The 20,999-nt window shown below is 27.5% G+C and overlaps 4 protein-coding genes across 7 annotated transcripts in view; 2 read left to right on the top strand and 2 right to left on the bottom strand.

The window, feature by feature from the left end:
* Positions 1-311: 311 nt before the first annotated feature.
* Positions 312-2,460, top strand: LOC134838084 (deoxyribonuclease-2-alpha-like). Of its 3 annotated transcripts, none has more exons than XM_063853536.1 (5): positions 312-443; positions 597-840; positions 894-1,195; positions 1,762-2,004; positions 2,062-2,460. In XM_063853536.1, exons 2-5 carry the CDS (start codon positions 664-666, stop codon positions 2,324-2,326), a joined length of 987 nt encoding a protein of 328 aa, XP_063709606.1. In that variant the 5' UTR covers positions 312-443; positions 597-663; the 3' UTR covers positions 2,327-2,460. The 3 variants fall into 3 exon arrangements, with proteins under 3 accessions (XP_063709606.1, XP_063709603.1, XP_063709605.1); XM_063853533.1 differs by having other exon boundaries at positions 334-431; positions 488-840; XM_063853535.1 differs by lacking the exon at positions 312-443 and having other exon boundaries at positions 466-840.
* Positions 2,461-2,577: 117 nt separating this feature from the next.
* On the bottom strand, positions 2,578-5,087 carry LOC134838083 (dual specificity mitogen-activated protein kinase kinase dSOR1). The gene is made up of 3 exons (XM_063853532.1): positions 4,781-5,087; positions 3,608-4,718; positions 2,578-2,838 (listed from the first exon to the last, which is right to left on the bottom strand). The coding sequence occupies exons 2-3, from the start codon at positions 4,703-4,705 to the stop codon at positions 2,719-2,721; spliced, it is 1,218 nt and encodes a 405-aa protein (XP_063709602.1). The 5' UTR covers positions 4,706-4,718; positions 4,781-5,087; the 3' UTR covers positions 2,578-2,718.
* Positions 5,088-5,433: 346 nt separating this feature from the next.
* Positions 5,434-6,914, top strand: LOC134826934 (sialic acid synthase). Its single transcript, XM_063839445.1, has 3 exons — positions 5,434-5,640; positions 5,695-6,310; positions 6,362-6,914. Exons 1-3 carry the CDS (start codon positions 5,512-5,514, stop codon positions 6,796-6,798), a joined length of 1,182 nt encoding a protein of 393 aa, XP_063695515.1. The 5' UTR covers positions 5,434-5,511; the 3' UTR covers positions 6,799-6,914.
* A 1,057-nt stretch (positions 6,915-7,971) lies between these two features.
* The window catches only part of LOC134826955 (disheveled-associated activator of morphogenesis 1), a 28,797-nt gene continuing 15,769 nt past the window's right edge, over positions 7,972-20,999 (bottom strand). The window contains exons 2-9 of one of the 2 annotated variants that reach the window (XM_063839507.1): positions 17,841-18,188; positions 10,967-13,003; positions 10,769-10,905; positions 9,822-9,983; positions 9,200-9,760; positions 8,969-9,140; positions 8,279-8,571; positions 7,972-8,224 (exon numbers count right to left, since the gene is read on the bottom strand). In XM_063839507.1, coding sequence (XP_063695577.1) covers positions 8,143-8,224; positions 8,279-8,571; positions 8,969-9,140; positions 9,200-9,760; positions 9,822-9,983; positions 10,769-10,905; positions 10,967-13,003; positions 17,841-18,188 — 3,792 coding nt within the window. In that variant the 3' untranslated portion in view covers positions 7,972-8,142. The remainder of the gene's footprint in view (positions 8,225-8,278; positions 8,572-8,968; positions 9,141-9,199; positions 9,761-9,821; positions 9,984-10,768; positions 10,906-10,966; positions 13,004-17,840; positions 18,189-20,999) is intronic. The other variant, XM_063839584.1, reaches the window with a different exon arrangement.

Here is a 20,999-nt window from a genome sequence, read left to right as displayed (position 1 = left end):
TTCAAAACAAAACTATGTCAAAGAAAAAAATTTTAAAATTTTTTTTTATCCATTTGGAGCAAGATTTGACAAAAATTGCTTTGACAGTTTCAATTTTTTGGCAGTTTTGAGTTATAAAATGATTTGAAATAAAATTTCTACTTTCAAACCTTCTCTTAACTTTCCATAATAATAAAGAATTTCAACAGTAAAAGGTATAAAAATAACAGAAACCTCAAAAAACGCTCAAATCTTTTACATTCTCCAAATAACGGCGAGTTTTTAATTTATCTAACCGTATATGACAAACAGTTTTGTATCAGCTGTCCAAAATTGTTATCGCTCAATTGTCCTCAATAAATCTCATTTCTTGGTAATTGAATCGAAAATAACAACAAACCGATAACAAAGTTTACACATTTGCACAAATTCTATATTTATTATCAGTGAATGTATTTATAGAGGTAAAAATTTCAAGTTCAATCTCTCCAACCTTTCGTACTTTCAGGCAAAAAAGCGTCAGTTGACAAAAGAATCTCAAAGAGTAAACAAGTCCAATTTAAAGCAATGAAATATTTTATTCTCTTTTTATCGTTTTGCATTTTATTAATATTAAGTGTCGATGGCAAAACAACCGAATTCGGGTGTCGCGATGAAAATAACGTGATAGTTGACTGGTATTACATGTACAAGCTCCCGAAAGACTCGACACACAAAGGAACAAAAACAAAAAGCGACGGATTAGATTATGTCTATATCACTGCGAACACCGTCGACGATGACTCATGGATTGAGTCACAGCTAAAGATAGACGATGTTAATAGTATGCCGGGCAGGACGATTACTCAAATATACCAAAATGTAAGATTTTTTTCTTTTTGTGACATTTTTTTCTTAATTTATTCTTTTTGTAGGCAGATAATGTCGCTTTGATGTACAATGACGAACCTCCCACGACGAAAGTGGACAATTTAAAGGGACACACGAAAGGTGTCATGGCATCAGATGCTCGAACTGGATTCTGGTTGGTTCATTCTGTGCCTCATTTTCCGCCAAATATCGAAGATGGGGAATATGGGTATCCAGCAACAGGTCATTTGTATGGACAAAGCTTTTTGTGCATTACAATGAACTCGGAAGAGGTTAACAAAGCTGGAGAGCAATTATTGTACAATGAACCGCATATTTATTCATCTCAAGCGCCGGAAAATTTAGAGTATGTTTTGTTGAAAAAAATATTTTTAACAGTAAATTTACTTCGAAAAAGGTCTTAAGTCACGTTAAGTCAACTTAAGAACTTAAGTTTCAAATTTTTTGCTGAAATTAGTCGGAAATCCAAAATTTCATTATCTTTTGACTTATTATAAAAATTATTTTATATCAAAAAATTTTCAATTTTTTTAAGAATTTTAGACAATTTCTCTTAAGTCAAAGATTAAGTTTTTTTTAAGTTTAAGCTTAAGTCAAAAAATTTTGAAAAAAAATTAATTAATTTATTATTTTATGAGAAAACGAAAGCTGAAAAAGCTTTTAAGCCAAAACTTATAATTTAAGTTTAAACATAAGTAACGTTAAGTCAACTTAAAAAACTTAAGTTTAAAATTTTTGATAAAACTGAACGTTAAGTTAAAACTTAAATGACTTTGGACTTAATTTTAAAATTAATTTTTATTCAAAAATTTTTTAAGCCGAAGAACTTTAAATTTTTTTCTTAAGTCAACAATTAAGTCTTAAGTTAAAAATTTTTAACTTAAAAAAAATATAATTAAATTTTTTTTTTAGGAATCTTCTTCCAAATTTGTTCAAAGCAATCAACAATGAAACCATCAAAATGGCTCCTTTTTGGAACGAACAAGAATTTTCTTCGCTACAAAACACCGTTTTTCGTTCATTTGCTAAAACGCGACATTTTGGCAAGGATTTGTACGAAGATTGGCTCGCTCCGGCGTTAAAAACGGATCTTGTGGTTGAAACATGGCAACATGGGACAGGAAATATGCCTTCAAATTGTACTTTGATGAATAAGTGAGCAATTTTTTCATAAATTTTCTTTAAAAAATTAAATTTAAACTTTTTTCAAAGGGTCATGAATGTCGACGAAATCGAAATAAGTGCTGCGAGTTATGATTTTCCAACCCTTAAGGATCACTCGAAATGGGCTGTGAGTGCTTCTGACGACTCAAATTGGATCTGCGTGGGCGACATTAATCGTCAAGAGCACCAAAAACAACGCGGAGGCGGAACAGTTTGTCAAAATCATAAAAAAATGTCGAAATTTTACCGAAATCTCGTAAAAGACGTTGAACCTTGCCCGAAAGAAAAGTCACAAATTTTAGTGATTTTCTAAATTTATTTGTTTCTTTGTATTTATGGAGTAAATTCATACATTTATGGCTAAATTTTTTATACTTTCTTTTTCAACTTTTGTTTGATTACACTTTCATTTACGTTTCTGACTGATTTTCTTGAGAAAAATAATTAGGACCGCATTCATCATTGAAAATTTTTATACATGCATAATAATATACTGAAGTTTTGTACCTAATTCTATATTTTAAATTTTTAACATTTTTTTTTTCGTTTTTACGGAAATTTTTAATTAAAATGAGTTTTATGGTGAATTTTTGCACGTTGTTGGTTAATAATAAATGGGATTATAATTTGTTAAAAATTTATGAAGACGTTTTAAATGTACATAATTTTGATCTCGTCATGTTGGTTTTTTTGTTAAATTTTTGTTTAGTTGGAAAATGGAGAGGCGTTTCGTTTGGGTGTCGATGGCGCCAAATCCATTGTTTTGCATACCCAACCAGCGATGTCGACTTCAGCTGATGCGGCTTTGGTTATCCATGGATGGTTCTAAAAAATAAAAAAAATAAATAAATAAAAAAATTTTCGAATATTATGACGTTTTAATTTTTTTTATGAATTTAAATAAAATACTTTTTAATTTTTTAAGAACCTAACTTTTCAAAAATTAAAAAAAAATAATTAATTTCTTAAATATTAATTCAATTTTTTTTTTTTAATTTTTCATGAATTTAATTTATTTAAAAATTATTTTTTAGTAAAATTAAATTATTTAAAATAAATTTAAAAATAAAAAAAGAATTTAATTTAAATGAGTCAATTTGAAAACAATTAGGTACCTATTAAAAAAAAATTATCAAAAAAATATTTTTAAATTTAATTAAAATTTTTTTTCTTGTTTTTAAATTTAAAAATTGTTTTAATATTTTTTTTGCTTATTTTTATATAGATTTTAAAAGAAAAATAATTTAATTATTTTAATTTAATGATATAATTTTTCTTAATTTTAGAAAAAAATAATTTTTAATTAAAAATAATTAATTTTTTAAAATAATTCAATGTGCGAATTAATTTTTAAAAAATCTATTTTAATTGAAACAGTTCAAGTTATTTAATTTTAATTCTTAAAATAATTAATTTAATTTTAATTCAATTAAAAAATGTGGAAATTCGAAATATTTAATACTATTATTCAATATTAAAAATTTCCATAAATAAAAATTAAAAAAAAATTGAGGAATTCTTTTTTTTTTTTTTTTTTTAAAAATATTTTTTAAATTAAAAACAAAAAAATTATGATTTTTTTTTAATTTCTCACCATTAACGTTTTTAAATCCGCTCTTTCTTCAGGAATTTTCTTCAAGCACTGATCCACAAAATCCTTAAACTCCGCCGAGAAAATCTTATGTTCCAACTTTGGCGGCGGCTCGTTCACAATGTAATCCAACAATTCAAATATCGCCATGGGTCTTGGTTCCGCAGATGCTTGTCCCGGCGACGTATCTCCCGAATGCTCCGAAAATATCCGATCCAGAGTGTCAGAATTTGGCGGCGGAATCGGATACATCCCAATCGCCATCTCAACCAAACTCAAACCGAGCGACCAAATATCCGACTGAACGCTATAATGCGTGCCTTGCAATCGCTCGGGCGACATGTAACTCCTGGTACCCACAAAAGAATTTGCCATCGAGTCAATTAGCTGTCCCGACACGCCAAAATCACAAATTTTTATCTCGCCACTGCTGTTAACTAGAATGTTGCTCGGTTTGACGTCGCGATGCATAATGGAGTGTTTGTCGCGCAAGTAATTCAGCCCCTTAAGTACGGCATCGGTGATTTTGCCCAAAATTGGTTCGGGAATTCGCCCGGCACGCTTCAAAATGAGATCCAACGAACCACCGTCCATGTACTCCATGCAGATACTAATTTCGCCGTCGCTGTAAAAGGCGCCATAGAAACCGACAATGTGCGGAAAATTGCATTCGTGAAGCACTTTCAGCTCCAAAATGATCTGTTTCTTTATCGCTGGCTTCACTTCGAGGTGAATAAGTTTCCGTGCCATGATCAGTTGTGTCGGAATGTGACGAACTTTCATAACGACGCCTCCGTTGCCGGATCCCAGTTCGCCGAGTTTTTCCAAGTCGTCGTCATTCAGTTCGCCGATTTTCTCTTTTTGACTCAGGAAGGCTTTCAGTCGTTTGCGGGCATCTTCGTCGATTTCGAGCTTGTCCAGTGTGTCGGCGAGCGCTTCGATGCTGTTTTTCGGTTTGCCCAGCAAGTTGTGACGATCCGTGCCGGATGGCGTGCGAAGACTGCCCGGAGTTGGAGTGTTTGGTTGCAAGGGAGTGCCGTCAGCGTTTGCCGTAGTGGGCGGCAATGTCAAATTTAATTTGTTTTTCGACATTTTTCTCATTCTACATAAAAATCTGGAAACGAAAAAATAATTTTTTTAATTATTTTTCGAACATTTTTAGGTCAAAAAACTTACAAAAACGTAAATTAATAAAATCCAGTCGTCGTGTTTCAGCAATAATTGGCTCAAAAATAAAAACAAAACAGCTTTTAAAACTTTTTTCGGGACAACACCTCAAAAATCTTCAAAAGGGATTGGAGAGCAACAGGTTCAAATGCAATTTCTATCACTTTTATTGTTCGTGGAGACCCATTTTTGTCCTTCACCAATGCAGAAAACGACAAATTTTCGCGTAACTTTTGTTTTAAAATTTAAATTTATTTGGTTTATGCTTAAAAATTAAAATTAAAATCACTTTAAATTCGAACAATTTTTTTTTCGATGAAAATTTTTGACAGATGCGTACAGGCATCGAACAAATTCACGAAAAACGCAACTCGAATTTAGTCGATCTCGACACCGGTTGAATTAATTCTTATTGGAGTTGAATGAAAAAATATTTTTTTCATGAAAATATGAAAGAAACTTTAATTTTTTAATTGAAATAAATTAAAATTTAATAAAAAATTTAGAAAAAATTGAAAAATAAAAGAAATTGTTAAAATTAAATTATTGAATTAAATATTTTTTGTCGAATAGGATTTTTGAACTGTCAAAAGTGGTTTGTTGACAAAACAAATAATTATTTTTTTATTGAATTTTTAATTTGTTTCTTTTATTTTAATTATTTTCTAAAAGATTAATTTTAAAAAAATATTTAAAATTTAATTAAAAATTATTTTAAATTTTTTTATAATTTTTTTTAAATGAATTTTTTCAATACTTACAACGACGACAAGACTTGTATCGGCAAAAAATGCTTCATAATTGCCGAAATTGGACAAAATCATCAAGGATGTTTGAAAACAGCGAAAGAAATGATCAAAAAAGCCAAAGTAATTTAATTTTTCTTTTCAAAAAATATTTTTTAAAATTATTTTTAATTTTAGGAAAGCGGAGCTGATTGTGTAAAATTCCAAAAATCCAATTTAGAAGCAAAATTCACACAAAAAGCTCTTCGACAACCGTATGAAAGTGCAAATTCCTTCGGAAAAACTTACGGAGAGCACAAAAAATATTTGGAATTCACACTTGACGAGTACAAAGAATTAATTTCTTGCGCCAAAGAGAATGAAATACTCTTCAGTGCGTCAGCGATGGATGAAGAATCTTACAAAGACCTCCGAAAACTTGAATTACCTTTCATTAAAATCGGTTCCGGTGACAACAATAATTGGATAATGCTGGAAAAGATTGCTGAAGACGAGAAAATGCCTCTTATTTTGTCGCTTGGAATGATGAAAGCTGATGAAGTAATGAAAATTCAAGAAATTTTCAAAAATAGGACGAACATTGGGATTTTACATTGTGTCTCGTCGTATCCAACAAAGAGTGAAGACGTATTTTTACGATTTATTGAAGTTTTTCAAAATTTATTTCCGAAAAAAGTCGTTGGATATTCAGGACATGAAAAAACTCCAATTGTTGTGAGTTTGGGAGCTGCTGTCATGGGAGCCAAAATCATTGAACGACATTTTACTTTGGATAAAACGTTGAAAGGAAGCGGTATGTTTTCAATTTAATCAGAATTTTTATTAATAAAATGTATTTTTTTAGATCACTCATGTTCGTTAGACCCAAAAGAATTGAGTTTACTCGTGAAACTCATCAGAAAAGTCGAACAAAAGCAACTTCCAGAGTCTAAAGACACAGAATCGATTTTGGAATTCACAAAAAATGTAATTCTCGAAGCAAAAGAGGAACATTTACTAAAGGACATGGAAGAGCTCAGAGCTGCCTTGAGTAAAAACGTGACTTTAGAAGACAAAAAAGTTTTTGACTGTGAAATGAATTGTTATAATAAGCTCAGGAAGACATTAGTGTACAGTAGAGACATTCCAGCAGGAAAAATTTTGCAAAAATCAGATTTTTGTATAAAAGTTAACACGGAATTTGGAGTTCTAACGGAAAAAATTGACGAGTTAATAGGAAAAATTTTAGTTAAAAATGTTTCTTATGAAGACTCTGTTCAATTAAGTGATTTTAAATCCTAAAAATATTATTTTGTTATGAAAAAAATTTTTGTAGTTGAAAAAGTTTAATTTTTTAAGACTCAATTAAGACTTTATTTTGAAAAAAACGTTAAAAATGTATATTTTAGTGAGCAAATTCTTCCTTTTTTTTATTTTTTTATACAAAATTGAATATATTTATAGTAAAAAAATTATAAATATTTGAAAAAACTTTTAAAAAATATATTTTTTTTTTAATAAAAATTTTGAATATTTTTACCAAATTTTCAAAAAAATTTTACACAAAATCCTCTTAAATATTAATTTCAGCTATAAAATTTATCAAATTTAGGTTGAAAAATTATTTTGGATGGTTCATAACGATATTTCATATTAATTAGAAAAAGCGTTATAGGCCTCATAACGCTTTTTAGTTTTTATTCGAAAAAGCGTTATGAAGCAAATTTTATCAAAAACTATTAAGAATTTTAATTTTTTTTTAAATGTAAGAATTTTTTTTTTGTATAAAAAAAATTAACTTCAAAAATATTTAAAAAAAAACATTTTACCTAAACTTCATCAAGTCTTCCAATTTCTGAAAATTTTTAATAAAATACCTTCAGAAAATCAATAAAAATCCAATAATTTTTTAATAAGCACAATAACATTGTTTTTTCTTTATTATTTTATTCTACAAATGATTCCTTACAAACTAAAATTTTTTTCAATATTTTTCATAATAAATCTTAAAAAATTTTTCCTTACATTTCTATACAATTCACGATTTCTTCTGACATTACATTTACTTTTAAAAATGCATGACTGACGGTACAAAATGGTCTATTTTTATAAAATTCTAAGCGAGTACGAAGGGGCCTGTATTGCAAAAATTTGGCTAACATTTAAATAACGAATTAATTTGCGCTCAACTATTTATTTGGGTAAATTTATCTAAATTCTAAACTATTTTTAGAGATTTTTTGTGGTTATTTATTTTATTTTTTAAAAAGTTTTTTTTTTTAATTTTGAGTAGCAATAGCAAGCAAATACTTTTTTCGCATAAAATTCTTCCATATAAATTGGTTCCATTAAGTTTTTAATACTTTTCTTATTTTTTTTTCTTTAGTCAATTCTTTTTTATTTTTTGAATGACATCACATCAATATTCTTTAATTTTTATTTAATTAATTAATTAATTATTTATCAGTACGGACTTCCTACGGCTTTCCATTATAAATTATTTTTTTTTATTTTATAAATTAATTTTTTTTTTATTTCCAAATTTTCTAATAAATATTTTTTTATTTACAAAAAAAATGTTTTTCACATTCAAACACACAGAAATTTTAACGAAAAAAATTTTTCTTGTGCCTTATTTAAAAATCTCTAAATTTTGGTTTGAGCACAAGTTGTTCCAAGACTTTTTTTTTGTTTGCTTAATGTATCGAGTTTCGTTGTCTTAAAATTCCTAAATTATTACACAAAGAACGGATTATTTACAAAAACTAGGTTAAAAGTTTACTTTCTACTCGGTGTTCCGGTGCGTTCGCGACTATCTTCTCTGCTGACTCCGTTTCGGGTACGCGGAGGCGAAGTATTTTGACCGTTGGCGCCCTTTTTGCGGGAACGCTTGAATTTGGCCATATCTTCGCCGAACACGTCGCCCGTACGAAGTGCAGAGATCAAGTCGTCAAACTCGCCTTTGTTGTTGTCCTGCTGCTGTTGTTTTGAATCGTTGCCCTTTAAGCCGAGCTTGTTGCCGATGCTGCTGAGAAGACCATCCTTTGATTTGCGCTCGATGGTGCGTTTCTTTAACTGTTAAAGAAAAAAAATAATTTTTGATTAATTATTTTTTTAATTAAAATAAAAAATTTTAATTAAAAAAAATTAAAATAATTATTTGACGATTAAAATTTTAAATAAATTAATTTATTTTTTAATCGTGAAATTGTATTAATTTAATTATTTTAATTATTGAATTAAATTAAAAATAAATTTAAATTAATTATAAAAATTTAATAAAATTTAAATAAATTATTTTTCATCAAAATTAATTAAAATTTTTTAATTATTAAATTCAATTTAAAAAAAAAAAATAATTTTTTTATTTAAATAATATTAATTAATATAATTTAAATTTATTTTAACTTAAAAATATTTTAAAAATAATTAAAATTAATAAAAATTTAATTCAAATAAATAAAAAAATTACCTCTGCTTCTTGTTTTGCGCGTTTTTCCTCCTCTTCTTGACGTTTCTTGAAGTTTTCATTGTCGTGTTTGGCTTCCATGAACGATGTAAGGAAATTATCGAAAATTCCAAAGAACTCATCAGGTTGAACGACGGAGCTATCTTCACCAAATAAGCGAATTGCACGATCAAATCTACAAAAAATTCAATTAAATCTCTTTTCAATTCAAAAAATCTTCGAAAAATCTCTTACCTCGTCTTCATATCTTGATACTTGTCCTCCAATTCTGAGAATCTAACTGATGCCGATGCATGAAATTCTCTCATCACAGGCAAAAATCTATCACCAGGCTGCGTATTTCCCGAACTGCGATGGAATTCCATCTCGCGTGCGACATCAGCCAAGCCGGCGCGCAAAAACGACATATCTTTCTCCATTTCCGCCACGGAAACCTTCGAAGCTTCTCGCACATGCGGCAAATCATCCTCCAGTTTTAACGTGTCCTTGAATTTCGTGTCGACAATTTGCACCAAATAATGCAAGAGAGTCGTTCCCTTTGCCGAACTCGATTTCGTGTCAGCCAAACGATTCAGAGACGCAAGACGGAAACCTGAAGCATTTCCGCGAGCACCGCGATTCATGTAATTGCCAACTGCCAAAACGACTTCCAAGAGTTTCTTCAAGCGACGCGAACGGGCAACTTCTCGCGATGCCTCCATGACACTCGCGATTTTTGGGAGCAAATCGTTGACGGCGATGGAGAAACGTTTTTTGTAGTGAAGACTTCGTAAACGTTGCTCGTAATGAGGGATTCTAAAAAAAATTTCAATTAATTTTTTAATTTTTTTCAAAAATTTAGAGGAAGAAAACTTACTTTGAAATTTCATATAAAAATCTGTCGGCACGCGCAAGAGCATCAATATCTTCTGAATGTTCATCCAGCATGGCACGTTCTTCAGCTGTCGGTGTGAATTTCAGCAATTGCTCGACCATATCGATGGGAAGTTGTTCGTTTGAGTCCATTGAGAGGATGGCTCTGAAAAATTTAATGAAAATTATTTTAGTATAAAATTAAAGAAAAAAATTTGATCTTTTTGAAAAGAAAATGAATTTTAAAGAAATTTTAAAAAATTTTGGGAAATTTTAAAAAATATCTTAAATATATTTTCCATATTTTTTAACTAATTTTTACATTTAATTTATTTTTATTAAAAATTTTTTAATATTAAATTAAAGAAAATTAAGAAAAATTTTTAATGGAAAATTTGAAAAATTCTTGAATATTTTAAATTTTTTTTTTATTTTTTGAGAAAAATGTTGAAAAATTTTTTTGAATATTAATAAGAATTTTAATAATAATTTTTTTTTCTTTTAAAAATTTTTAATAATTGGAGCCAAAATTATTAATCTAAAGAATTTTGATGAAATATTTTTTTTTTATTTTCCTTAACATTTTTTTTTAATATTTAGACATATGGAAGTAAGAAAAAATTTTAAGAATTTCAAAAGAAAAAATCTTTTTTCCGAAAAATTAAAATTAATTTAATTACTCTAAAAATTTGTAAAAATGAAACTAAAAATAATTTTTGAAAAATAAAAAAAAATAAGTTTTTCGTAAAATTAAAAAATTAATGAATATTTTGACAAATTAAAGAAAGTTTTTTGATATTTTGGATTATTTTGATTTTTTTTTTTTTTTTTAAATTTTTTTTTATTAATCTTAAAAACATTGAGGAAATTTAAAAAATTTTCAAAAAAAAAAAACAAAATTAAAATTTATTTTTTTTTAATATTTTTAAAAAAATAAATGAAAAAATTTACCTCGAAATTTCCTCATCCGACATCTTGAGTTTACTCAAAAGAATAGTACAATTTTGTGCACGTCGTCCATCGATAACTGAAATTATCTTAGATTTTTGCTTGCCAAACTTCGTCAAATCTTCAATTGATCCATCATTCTACAAAAAAAAAAAAATTGTCAAAAAAAAATTCAAATTTTAATTTCAAAAAATTTCTTACCGCAACTCCATTCTTCTGATAAGCCGAAAACAATTTATCGATATTTTCCAAGTCAATCGTGTTATACAACTTCGACTCATCCAACTCGGTCCAAATTGTTCCTTGCAACTTTGTATCTGGCAATTTTGACCAATTGAAGCTCTTCAGGGGATTCGAAGGTTGCGGCACATTCTTCTTCGGAGCTTCCGTTTTTGGCGCCGAAAGTTGTGCCGAATTTGCTTTCATCGCAGTTGGCATTGCGGGAGCTTTGGGAGGCGGCGGAGGAACAGGACAAAACATGGGCGGTGCTGGGGGCGGAGCTGGCGGCGATTTCATCGTCATTGGGGGCGGCGGCGGAATTGGACTAGTTGCTCCATTGATGCCGAGACTCGAGACTTTTTGGTCGTCGGGAATACTGCCTTCTGTAACAAGTCGTTCGAGTCGCAATCGTTCTTGCTGCTCCGTTTGGAATTTGTGTTGCAAATCTTCGACACGTAATTCCGCTTGTTGCGCCCTCTGCACTGCCGCCGAATGATTCGCACTTTCCTTTTCAAGACGTTCACGCATCCGATCGAGACTTGTTTCGAGATCTTCCTTCTCCTGAAGTCGCAAATCGAGTTCTTGCTCCTTTTTCGCGAGACGCGCTGTCATCTCGACATTTTCTTTTTCGAGATCTTCGGCGCGATTTCGTGCGGTGACAAGTTCTTCTTCCTTCACGAGGAGTTTTACGATTTTTTTGACGTCAATTGTGACAGGGGCGACATCTGGATCGACAATTTCGTCGTTTGTGGGTTGTTGTTGATCGGGATCGACACCGCTCGAAGGACGAGAACCCGGGACTTGTTGAAGGACGATTTGTTGGACGACCCTATCGAACATTAGCCAGTGTTGCGTGTTGTTTCCCGTCGCTGGAAGTAACAACATGTGCTGCAAAAGCGACAATAAATGCGGATACGCACTCGAATAGCTGATTTTGCGACGTAACAAGTCAAACATCGTCGACGCACTTTTCGTATCGACATGTTCGTCGTTGAATTTTCGCGCCAATTCACGTTCATCGTCATTTCGAACCATCTCGAAAAAGTCCAAATGCCGATCTAGCGTCTCATTTTCGTGTTTTCGTAATTTGTCAATCACCGGTTGAATACCTAACATCAAAAATTCGTATCGCAAGTGCAAACGAAACTCGAGATTTTCTTGTCCAGGCCCGTAATTCAGCACGGCATTGATGAAAGACATGATCGCTGTCTTTAAATTGACGTCATCACGATAAGCGCCTGTCGAACGATCCAAATCATTGACGATACTTTGGAATCTCGCCCTTTCCCCTGCGAATTCCTGATAATTTAGCATCGCAGTGAGGACTTTTTTGTGCCCGCCCGGCACGAGACAAACTGCTCCCAGGATTTCCAAGGCGGCAATTTTGGTTTTTATGTTGTCGGCAGCCAAAGATCTTGCAATTGTGTCGATACTCGTGGGATGGGACAACACATGACTTCGCCCTGTCGAGTTGTTCATGAGAGCTTTGATGCATCCAATGAGACTTGTGTGCAACGGGCTACTTGCTACTCTGATATCGAGACACTGCAAAATGTCAAGTAACACGGGTAGACCTTGAAATTCGATGAAACGTATCACAAAACTGTGCGCCGAGGTGCGAAGAGCTGTTTTTAGCGCGTCAATCAGCGTAATTTGCGATTCGATTTTTGGCTTGTATTCGTGCATCGGCGAATCTTCGGGCAGAAATTTCATCTGTGACAAAAGTTGCTTTAGTTGTTCGACGTAACTTTCGGGTGTTGGCGGTGCTGAAGAGGGAATTGCATGACCTTGGGCATCAACGTCATCCGTGGAGGTCTTTCGCGAGCAGTAAATTTGCCATTTTTTCTGCGGCGGTAAACTCAGCATGGCAGCTTTGTTGGGAGCAGTGAGGTCAAGTTCCTCAACGAGTTCGGCGAATTTGAGGTCAAGTTCGTCGATGGCGGGCATCGTTTGTGTGGGTGTGAGAGTTTGGAGCGAAAAGACTCCCTCGACGACGCAAATCTCCGGTGGTTCGTCATCCTGTGGAAAAAGAAATGAAAGAAAAAAAATTAATTTGTGATATCAGTAACAAACAACAACATTGACAAGCAATTTGATCGATTAATTGCTCTCTTCCAGTTTTTATTTAATGTTTATGTGAATGAATAATTACACAGTTTGATCGATCGGAGCAGATCGTGGCATTTACATAACGAACGAGACGATAAATAAGTGACGGATTAAAATTATTTATTTGAAGTTTATCAAGAAAGGCGATTAAAAATATGAAAAATATTTTTAATTTCTACAAAAATAATTTTATTTTTTTTTTTTATTAAATTATAATTAACTTTAATTCAATTTTAATTAATTTAAAAAATAAAAAAAAAAATAATTTTTTTTGTAAATTTTAATTATAAATATTTTGTTAATTTTTTTAAAAATAAATTAATTAAAAATAATTAGATATTTTATATTTTGTAAAAATTAATAAATTTGAAAAAAAGAAATTTTTTGCTAAAAACTTAAGTTTCATAATAAGAAAATTGAAAATACGAATTTAAAATGATTTTTCTTTTGAAAAAATTAATAAATTCAAAAAAAAATTTTTTTTTGCTAAAAACTGAAGTTTCATAATCAAGAAAATAAAAAATAGGAATTTTAAATGAATTTTTCTTAAAAGGTTAAAACATTAATATTTTAAAAGTAATTATATTTTTATTAAAAGTTGTGAACATAAGAATTTTAAATGATTTTTTTTTTACCTCAATATTCCTTAATTTAAAATCTTCATTATTTAGCAAAAAATTGTACTTTTGACAAAAATCTTTTAAATAAAAATTAATTAATTAAATTATTAAAACAAAAATTTTACAATTAAAATTTACAAAAAAAAAAAAAAAATATTAATATTACCAAAAATTTTTGATCAAATTCACAGCTTTAAAATTTTTTAAATATAGAAAATAATAAATATAATAATAATAAAAAACTAGTAAATTTATAAATTAAATAAATTGAAAAAATTATGAAATATTTAGTAATTATTTTATTTTTCAACTAATTTTTTTAACTATTTTGAATTTTATAATTTTCTGTTTTTTTTTTGAATTAAAAATTTAATTAATTGATAAATAAAATTTTAAATATTTTTTTAAAGTTTTAAAATATTTTAAATAAAAATTAAAAAAAATAAAATATTTTAATTAATTTTTTTAATTAGAAGTCTTTAAAATCGAAAATATTTTTAATTATTGTATCAACCTAATAGCATGTAATTATCGTTCATATCAAACTTGATATAATTAGCCTGATAAAAATAATTTTTTTCCGATAAATCCTCAAATTGAATTCCAAGATTTCATCTCATATCGTCCCACTTTCCGGATATTGGTCCCTTTTTAATATTTTTTTTTTCTTAACAAAAAAGTGAAGAATAATAAAAGCAAAAAAAAAAGCACTTGCACCATGTCCATATTTTAAATAATAAACCGAATATATAACTTAAGGGTATGATGCAGAGAAAGTGAAGGCGGCATATGTTGCTGTGTTGTGTTTACAATATTTTCGTCTGATCAGTTACCAAATATTGTATTTATATGTGGCATAAATAAACATTTCGCCTTAATGAACGATAAATTTCAATATTACATACGAGCTTAAAATGGTACGTGCTAAAAATTTATGATTATTATATTATTTAGTTGTGCATGATGATGATGATGACGATGGAGACTCGCTTGATCGTAATAAGGTGTTTTTTCTTTGCCTTCAATAATAATCATAATAATCTGCAAAAAATCATATAGTGCTTTTTTAATGATTTTTCACGAAAAAAAAAAATATATAAAAAAAAATTAAAATGTTTAAGGAACCATGATGCAGACGTAACATTATTATTATATTCATGCTATTATTTTAATTTTGTTTACAAAATTTATTGTGTCAATAATTGCTATTATTATTATTGTTATTATTACTTTGATGTCTTTCTTAGTCGAAATTTATTTATTTTTTTCACGCAGACAATGTCCAATATTTAATTTTTTATTGTTTTTAAATATCGAAATATAAGAAATTAATTTTTATTATTGGGACACCAATCGCATTGTTTTAACAGCTTTCTTGATGACTTATTGTTATTGATATTATTGGGACAGATTAACAACAATGGGCATTTTTGTCATTCATGCGATAACTTTTCCTATATTTTTTTTCTATATTAAGGCTAAAACAATGAGAAAAAATGTTTCAAGTTAAAATTTTTAATTTTTTACTTAAAAATTTAAATAAATAAATTTTTAATAAAAATATTTAAAAAAAAATTAATTCAAATTTTGTAAAAAAAAATAATAAAAAAAAATGATTTATTTAACTTTAAATAATTAATTATTTTTTTTTTACATTTTTTAACATAAATTTAAAAGTATAAAATTAATTAACTTTTATCAATTATGAACTTTATAAAATTTTAATTTAATTTAATTTTTTAATGATTGATTAAAAATTAATTTTTTTTTTAAAATAATTTTGAATATTTTTATTTTATTTTTATTTATTTTATTTTTTATTTTATTTATTTTATTTTTATTTTTTTATTTTATTTTTTTTTTAATTTTTAATAATTTCTCTTATAAAGTTAAAAATAATAAAGTTTTTTTTATAAAAAAAATTATATTAAAAAATAATTAATTAAAATAAAATTTTATTTTTTATATAAAAAGGGAAATATTTCTAATAATCGCAACTACCTAAATATTTTTTTTGTAACATATATAAATTTCATATGCAGGTAATGATGTCACAAAAAAGTCCGCACCTTGCAAACAAAAGCGACGTTAATGAGAAAACTAGTTGCCGTAACAACATTCAAAGGAATGCTCATTGTTTTCTCCTCAAAAGTCAACAATTGCAAAAAAAAACAACTATTGACACTAATATTTCCCAAAGTAAACAAAAACACTGCAAAATGTGATAAATTGCCCCCATGGCAATATATGATTAAATTTTATTTTATTTATACAAAGTTATAATCGAAAAAAAAAAATTTTTTTTGTCATTTTCTGAAAGTGTCACTTGAGAAAAAAAAAGAAAAAAAATTCAGCGGAACGAAAGGTAAACATGAAATTTTTGTCGAGAGTTATTTACGATTTTAGAGACAAAAAAAAATAAAAATCTATGAGAAAAATCGCGAAAGTGTAGGTGTAGATGTGTAATAAATAGTCTCAATTTGTTTCTCATGCTTTACTAAATAAACGAACAAATTTGTTTCTCAAACACAAATTTCGTGACAATTTTATCGCGTTTTGCCGAGTGCAGAATTTTATATTTATTTAACTAAATAAATAGAAACTAATTTTCATTAATTATTATTTAAATCTTATTTCGTGCAATTAAGAGCTTATCAAAAGACCTTGTCACTTGTTCTGCGATAATTTTATGTTTAACTCCATTTTTAGTTGAAACTTACAAGAATTCACTTGATTTATTGAAAAATGTGGAAGAACCTTCCTCTCAAGTGATTTAATTTATTAACTAGTGCCTTACATTAAAATATATATTATGCAATAAAAAAATAAAAAATTTCTTAGTAAGGCAAGAATTTATCGCTAAACACTCTGCAATCTACAGGCGAGTGAGGCAAGGTGTCGGGTTTTTATTACCACTCCTTTAAAAAAAACTATAAAATAGCATGCGATTACACAATGTTTTTGTGTGTAATTCCTTGTCGCTTTATTTTTTGCATAAATTCTCCTTGTTTATAAATTTTATTATTATTAAAAAACATATTTTATTGAAATATGTAACAAAACATGATGATTTTTGCTCGTATTTTAAATGTTTTAATGGTCATAAATTTTTTTCAAAGTAAAGAAATTAAATAATCGCATTATTGTTATTTAACACGGGATAAATAACAATAATAATTGGAATTATGTCGTCGTATCGAATGCATTTTTTATTGGTAGTGTAAAATATCATGCATTTTTGTAATATTTAGGCTGATAAAATTTTTTAAAAAAATTAATTTAAATATTTAATTAAAAATTATATTAAAAGTTTAATTTTAATTAATTAAGTAGTATAATTATTTTTTATGATTTAAATAAAAATTAACAAAAATTGTTTGTTTAATTTTGAAAATATTTCATTTTAATTTTTTTTAAAAGATTTTTTCGATTCTTACTAAATTTTGTAAATATTACTAAATTTTAATAAAAAAATATAATTTAAAAATAAAAAATAAATAATTAAAATTATATTGCCTTTTAAATTTAGTATTTTATTTAATAAAAATATTTATATTTTTTTCTATTTAAAAATTAATAAAAAAAATTAAAAATTTTATTAAAATTAAAAAAAAAATATTTCCCTAAATTTTAAATTATTTAATAAATTTTAATTAATTTTTTTTTTTTTTTTTTTTTAAAATAAAAAAATTTTTATTTTTTTTAAAATAATTTTCAATATTAAATTATAATTAATTATTATTTAAAGAAAAAAATTAATAATTAATTTATTAAAATTATTTTTAATTTTTGATTTTTAAAATATTTTATTTAAAATTTTATAAAAATATAATTTTAAAACAAAAAAAAAATTGTAAGAAAAATATAAAAAATTATAAATTTGTTTCAGCCTAATACAATGCAAAAAATATATGCTAAGGTGTTAAATAAGATTTATTACACCGACTACCGATTACACGACGATGATCGTAGATTTAATAGAAAAAGTTAATAAATATTTAATAAAAACAGAAAATTATGATCGCAGAGAAATGAAGAGAACACCAACGAAGGCCCTCCATCGATCAAAAATTAAAGGTCAAATTTCTTTTTAACTTAAACTAAAAAAATAAATAAAAATTTCTTACCTTCAAACATCCACACCATCCCCTTCGTCCCCTAAATGCAGGCATCTTTTTGCCGGAATTTGTCTTGGCTTTGGCAGCCAAATTCTTTGGTGGTATCTTATAAATTGGCACTACACCAGGTGCAGCTGTTATATTGTGTACAGTACCGTTAATGTGAATACTGTTTTCCGTTAGTTCGCAGCTATTTTCGATGAGACCACAAACTGTCTGGATATTCTTGTTGTAACTATTGATCGTGGCTTCCGATGGCTCTGACGTATCTTTGAAAATGTTGGCGAGAGTCCAACTACTGATGTCTGGTAGGCGTGAACGGAGCGACTCTAACGAGATTGGACATGATGGAAGTCCCTAAAAAGAGAAAAAAATGAAGAAATTTATTAAAAATTTTTGATAAAAATCAATTATTTAATGGGAGTATTAAACTTGTGAACATTAACAATGCAAATATGAAGCAATGAAAATGTCAAATAAATTATAATAAAATGCAAATGAATGCGTGGTGAAGTCAAGTCGTAGCAAATCGTAAATTCCTTTGACATGTTATTCCATTATGTCAAGTGTTTAGTCTGCTTTAAATGTGTTTATGTCGAAAATGCATTTGCAACGACATTATTAATAATAAATGTTCACTTTCAATTTAAATTTTGGTTTTTTATTTTAATTTTTCAAAAAAGTTCGTTTCTTATTGTGAAAATTCATTGAAGTCTTACGTTTTTCCGAACGAGTTTTAAATTTTTTAATTAAATTTAATTTTTGCTGGCAGCATAACAATTTATGAACATAATAAAATAATGAAATGGCGCCGCTTGAAACATCAACGCGTCATCATTAATTGTCGTTCATTAGTATTTCTCTCTTTAAACAAAATAATAATCTTTATAAATACGAAATATTTTAAAGTCATCATTAAAATAAATAAAATCGCTTTTTACTTAGCCCAGTGCACATTTTATAGTTTTGGAGGCAACAAAAATTTGAAGCTTTCATCCCAGGAGACAATTTAATTACTGTCCAAAACATTTTTTTTATATTTTGACCCAGTTAACATTTTAAATTTTATTCCTATGAACATTTTTGATTTTTTCAACCACGTGACTTGGCCCAATGCAAATTTTTTATGTTTTTAAATTTTATTTAATATATAAAAAATTAATATGTTTTTAAAAAGACAAAATTATATTTAAAATTTTATCCCAAAGCACATTTTGAAATTTTATCAACCATGTGATTAAACCCAAGGCACATTTTATATTTCTTTCTTGAAGAAAATTTTGAAAATTCAGTTAATTTTCATTTCTATTCCAAAAAAAATTTTAATTTTGACAATATTTTAAATTTTAACCCAGATCACATTTTGATTTTTTCAACGTAGATTTAATAAAAAATAAATTTTAAATCATTTTTTCTTAAAAACTGAAAAATGCGAGAAAACAAAAAAAAATGAAAAGAACCGAATTAAAGATGCCCTCATCATTTTTCAATTATATTAGTACATTTTGTTCCGAAATTTCAGTAAAGTCGATTATTAAGCGTAATTTGAATTAACATCGACATATAATTTAAAAGGTTTTCCAATTAAAACATACAATTTATGTACCATTAAACTTTTATTTTCTTTTCTTTAAAATTTTATTTTTAGTGTTTCTTTGAACTTCTCCATAAAAGATCGATTGCACATTTCGCGCTACTGTAATTAGCTTTGACAAACAGCAAATTTAATTGTACAAGTATTGTGTCTTAAGGCCGTAAAGAGAGAGAGACCATTGAAAGTTCATGCATTTTTTTCTGAAATTATTTATTGAAATATGAAAGTTCATTATGTCACAAATTCCGGTTACAATGTTTATAAATGTTTCGGGCGCGCGAGTAGTTCCAACTATTTTCGTCAAATATTTTTAAATTGTGCGATATCGTTAAGGTATTTAAAAATTCGGTTGTGCTTGATCTCTACGTCAATTTATTTAAAACGTCATGTTTCGGCGCGCGATGGAGTCCAACTCATTTTTCGTTTCACTTTCTTTTCTTTCGACTCTAACGAGATTGGACAATGGAAGTTAAAAAGAGAAAAAAATTTTATTAATTTTTCTGATAAAAATCTTTAATGCCTAGTCGATTAACAGCATAACATAAATCAAATTTATCATAAAATGCAATCAGATTTGGTGATATCCCCTCGTAAATTCCTTTAATTCCATTATGTCAAGTGTTTAGTCTGCTTTAAATGTCGAAAATGCATTTGCAAAAAAACATTTTAAATTTCACTTTCAATTTAAATTTTGGTTTTTTATTTTAATTTTTCAAAAAAGTTCGTTTCTTATTGTGAAAAAAATAGTTAATTAAATTTTTGCTGGCAGCATAACAATTTATTAACATAATAAAATAATGAAATGGCGCCGCTTGAAACATCAAATTAATTTCGTTCATAAACAAAATAATAATCTTTATAAATACGAAATATTTTAAAGTCATCATTAAAATAAATAAAATCACTTTTTTACTTAGCCCAGTGCACATTTTATAATTTTTGAGCCAAAAAATTAAAGCTTTGATTTTAGTAGAGAATTTAATTTCTGTACAAAAGAATTTTTTTATATTTTGACCCAGTTAACATTTTTAAATTTTAGCCCAATGCAAATTTTTTTATATTTTTTAAAATTATTTATAATTTTTAACCCTGTGTACATTTAAAATTTTATCCCAAAGCATTTATTTAATTTTAAAACAACCATAAAATTATTTTGAAAATTCAATTGCTTTTAATTTAAAAACCCAGATCACATTTTGATTTTTTCAACCTCGTGATTGAATAAAACAATAAATTTATTCAGACAGACGTCAATTTTTTCTTAAAAAAGCTGATAAAATGCGAGAAAACAAAAAAAAAATAAATGAAAAGAACCGAATTAAAGATGCAACCTCATCATTTTTCAATTATATTAGTACATTTTGTTCCGATAATTTAACAGTAAAGTCGATTATTAAGCGTAATTTGAATTAACATCGACATATAATTTAAAAGGTTTTCCAATTAAAACATACAATTTATGTACGAAACATTAAACTTTTATTTTCTTTTTCTTTAAAATTTTATTTTTAGTGTTTCTTTGAACTTCTCCATAAAAGATCGATTGCACATTTCGCGCTACTGTAATTAGCGTT

The sequence above is a fragment of the Culicoides brevitarsis genome, chromosome 1, assembly GCF_036172545.1.
Source record: "Culicoides brevitarsis isolate CSIRO-B50_1 chromosome 1, AGI_CSIRO_Cbre_v1, whole genome shotgun sequence".
Classification (NCBI taxonomy): Eukaryota; Metazoa; Arthropoda; class Insecta; order Diptera; family Ceratopogonidae; genus Culicoides; species Culicoides brevitarsis.
The sequence above is the reverse complement of the archived record's forward strand: the minus strand, read 5'-3'. Positions and strand labels throughout refer to the sequence as shown.